The sequence below is a fragment of the Zeus faber genome (genome assembly GCF_960531495.2).
Source record: "Zeus faber genome assembly, chromosome: 17".
In the NCBI taxonomy this organism is placed as follows: Eukaryota; Metazoa; Chordata; class Actinopteri; order Zeiformes; family Zeidae; genus Zeus; species Zeus faber.
Window position 1 is genome coordinate 30,959,367 of NC_137204.1, and position 3,654 is coordinate 30,963,020.

The 3,654-nt window shown below is 45.2% G+C and overlaps 1 protein-coding gene across 1 annotated transcript in view; it reads left to right on the plus strand.

Annotated features, from left to right (window-relative positions):
* Positions 1–3,036, plus strand: part of dcc (DCC netrin 1 receptor) — a 53,972-nt gene extending 50,936 nt beyond the window's left edge. The window contains exons 28-29 of the mRNA XM_080017751.1: positions 22–158; positions 244–3,036. Of these exons, the coding sequence (XP_079873877.1) occupies positions 22–158; positions 244–333 (227 nt within the window). The 3' untranslated portion in view covers positions 334–3,036. The remainder of the gene's footprint in view (positions 1–21; positions 159–243) is intronic.
* The last annotated feature ends 618 nt before the right edge of the window (positions 3,037–3,654 follow it).

A 3,654-nucleotide genomic window follows, 5' to 3' on the forward strand; every position in this document is an offset into this window, starting at 1 on the left:
CTCTGCCTGTCTCTCTCTCAGCCTCCCAGGTGAAGACGGCCTCGCTCGGCCAGGCAGGTAAAGCCCGCTCGCCGCTCCTCCCTGTTTCCGTGCCGACGGCTCCCGATTTTTCGGACGACAGCGCATCGGAAAAACCCGAAGACGTTGGAGCTGCTAACGTAGGAATTTTCCACAAATTCCAATAAAAAACGATGTAAGCTTTGATAATATCATGACATCGATACAAATGTTTGGCGTTGGCAGGTGTACGAGCAGGACGACTTATCGGAGCAGATGGCGAGTCTGGAGGGTCTGATGAAGCAGCTCAACGCCATCACAGGCTCCGCCTTCTAGAGGCCACGCCCCCTACAAGTCGGACCACTCAGATCCCGTCTCCCGGGACATTTCTCCATTCTGTTTGCAATTGATTCCGGAAAGGATGTTTCTGACCCGGTGGCCATTTTGAATTTTGTTGCTTTTCTGGTGTTTTTTCCCGGGTTTGTTTTGGGCAGAGGAAGGTCAGGATGACAGTTTTCTACTTGATAACAATAATACTTTCAATACGTCAGTCGGATCACATTGGAATCTGCATTAAAGGGGATTCAATCACAATCGGGATCAGGATTGAACCGGTTGTCCGGGACAAATATCGGATTGGATCCTGGTCGGGATCAAATCCGGGTTTTGTTTTTTTTTTATTTTTTTTACCCGACAGCCGAAAAAAATGGGATATTCAGGATTTCCGCTCTGCGCTGGCAAACTGAAACTCCAGGAGGAAGGTTTGGTTTCACCGGGGGCGTGGCATCTCACTGGAACGCTGAGCTTGGGAATACTGCGACTGGGAATACTGTGATTTAGAATAATGGGAATACTGCGTCTGGGAGTTAGCATTAGGATTAGATGCAATTTTCTGCGACATTTTGAAAAAGGACAAAAAATATGGGAAGTAGATTTAGAGAAGCCGCAATAGACGGATTACTGTGATCAATGTTTTTTTCCTGAAACGTTTTTATGGGATTTCCCATTTTTCTTTCGTACCGATTTCTCATATTTATATTTTTTAAGGGTACATTTTTGGCTATTTAGCTTTATTTATTTTTCTGTGGTCAACGAGTTTATCCCAAACGTCCGTCCAGTTGCAGGATGTGTATATATTTCTACGTGACGAGGGCGGGGTCACCTTGACGACGACTGTGGAATTCACCACGGCGTTAGTTTTTGATCCGGACGGCGAGTGATCCCGGTGGCTCCACTCTTTGGTTTTTCTGAGCAGTTGCATCATTTTTGGTAGAAATAGTTCTGGTTTGTGGGAGCGGTGATAAACCCCGGACGTCCCACTTGGCCACATCCTGGTTGTCGCCGTTTGCGACATCCCTGATCGCCACGTTCTAGATCTTCAAGTTTTCATATTTAAAAAAAACCCGATAAAAGGAAAACACAAACTTCCAAAACACACCGGATGGTTTTTTGAATGTTTTTTTTGTTTTTTATTGGGAATCAGGAAATCTGAAAAACCCAAAATGAACGTTGTGAAATCAACGTGGGACTTTTTTTTTCCCGCAGGATTCTGAAAAAGGATTATTCCAAATTTCCTGCTAGCTGCTCTCCACCTCCACCCCCACCCACCCCACTTCCCAACTTTGTAGTTTTATCGGAAATACGTGAGAACTTCGCTCTTCTTCCTCCGCTTCCTGTTTCCTCCAAACTTTGTGTCTTGTTGCCAAATTTCGCGGAGAAAACAAGAGAAACTCCGACGTCGTAGCCTTTTTCTCACCTTTTGTTTATTGTGGGTTTTTTTGGGGCGAAATGTTTGTTTAGCGAGTGGAAAACTCAGATCCAACTCAACAAAAATAGAAGAGTAAACAAACAAACAATGACATCGTTTTGAAATAGTTCTGAAAATTCCGATGTTTTAACGTCGCCTTTTCTCATATTTATTTTGTTTATTTATTTCCATCCATTTTAATTCCAATAATAAAATGTATTGTGGATAAATATAGAATTTATTTATTTTTATGATTTTTTTTTATTAAGAAATTGATTTTATTTACAAGTTGATTTTCTTGTTGATATTTGGGGAAAAAATGTTTGCAGTTTTAGGGTTCATTTTCAAAAGTACGTGTGTTCGGGGCGGAAAAACAAATTAGAATTTTCTAAATGTCGTTCTGTCACCTTCATAAATCGATGAAGCCGATCAGAATTCAAATTCAATTCAATATCAGACACAAACTCAGCGTCAGGAATCCAGCTCCTGGTCTTAGCCGGGATCAACATGACGTCGTTGTCGTGGTTCAGCCACCGAGACGACAAGAAAACAAACAACTGACGTGAGTCACGAGGCTCAGAGACAAGAAACCTACTCACCTGCTACTCACCTACTCACCACCCACTCACCACCTACTCACCTACTCACCACCCATTCCCCTCCTACTCACCACCCACTCCCCTCCTACTCACCACCCACTCACCTCCTACTCACCACCCACTCACCTCCTACTCACCACCCACTCACCTCCTACTCACCACCCACTCACCTCCTACTCACCACCCACTCACCTCCTACTCACCACCCACTCACCTCCTACTCACCACCCACTCCCCTCCTACTCACCACCCACTCACCACCTACTCACCTCCTACTCACGTACTCACCACCCATTCCCCTCCTACTCACCACCCACTCACCTCCTACTCACCACCCACTCACCTCCTACTCACCACCCACTCCCCTCCTACTCACCACCCACTCACCTCCTACTCACCACCCACTCACCTCCTACTCACCTCCTACTCACCACCCACTCACCTCCTACTCACCACCCACTCACCTTCACTCACCTACTCACCACCCACTCACCTCCTACTTACCACCCACTCACCTCCTACTCCCCTCCTACTCACCTCCTACTCACCTACTCACCTCCTACTCACCACCTACTCACCTCCTACCCACTACCCACTCACCACCCACTCACCTCCTACTCACCACACTCTGCCATGTTCCTCCGTCCACGTCGCCGTACAAGTTGTTTTGTTTACTGGTGTTTCCGTGGTGATTACTCCGTTTCCTTTTGCTTTGTTTGATAAATAAAGATTTTGATACAAAAAGAAAAAGTAAAGTTTGTCAAGTTTCCTTTTGTCCAAGTTCGGTCTTTTCCTGCGAATATAGATATAAATAAAGTATAAATATATATTTACATGTAGGACATTCAAGTAAAAATATAGAGAGACAGGTCCCGAGAGAGAGACAGGTGGGAATTTAGTGAGTGAATGTAGCTTATTTGACCTACTTGTCTGTCTCTCTCTCAACCTACCTTTCTCTCTCTACCAGTGTCTATCTACCTGTCTCTCTCTACACCTACCCGTCTGTCTACAGCTGTCTCACTCTGCCAGCACTCAGAGCTTCTTCCAGGTTCCGTCAGACTTGAAGCACCTTCACTTCCTGTTCCCTAGAGACGACACATCATAATAGTCTCTTAGAAGGTCTCCTACGAAGTCTCCTAGAAGGTCTCCTAGAAAGTCTCCTACGAAGTCTCCTAGAAGGTCTCCTAGAAAGTCTCCTACGAAGTCTCCTAGAAGGTCTCCTAGAATGTCTCCTAGAAGGTCTCCTAGAAAGTCTCCTAGAAGGTCTCCTACGAAGTTTCCTAGAATGTCTCCTAGAATGTCTCCTAGAAG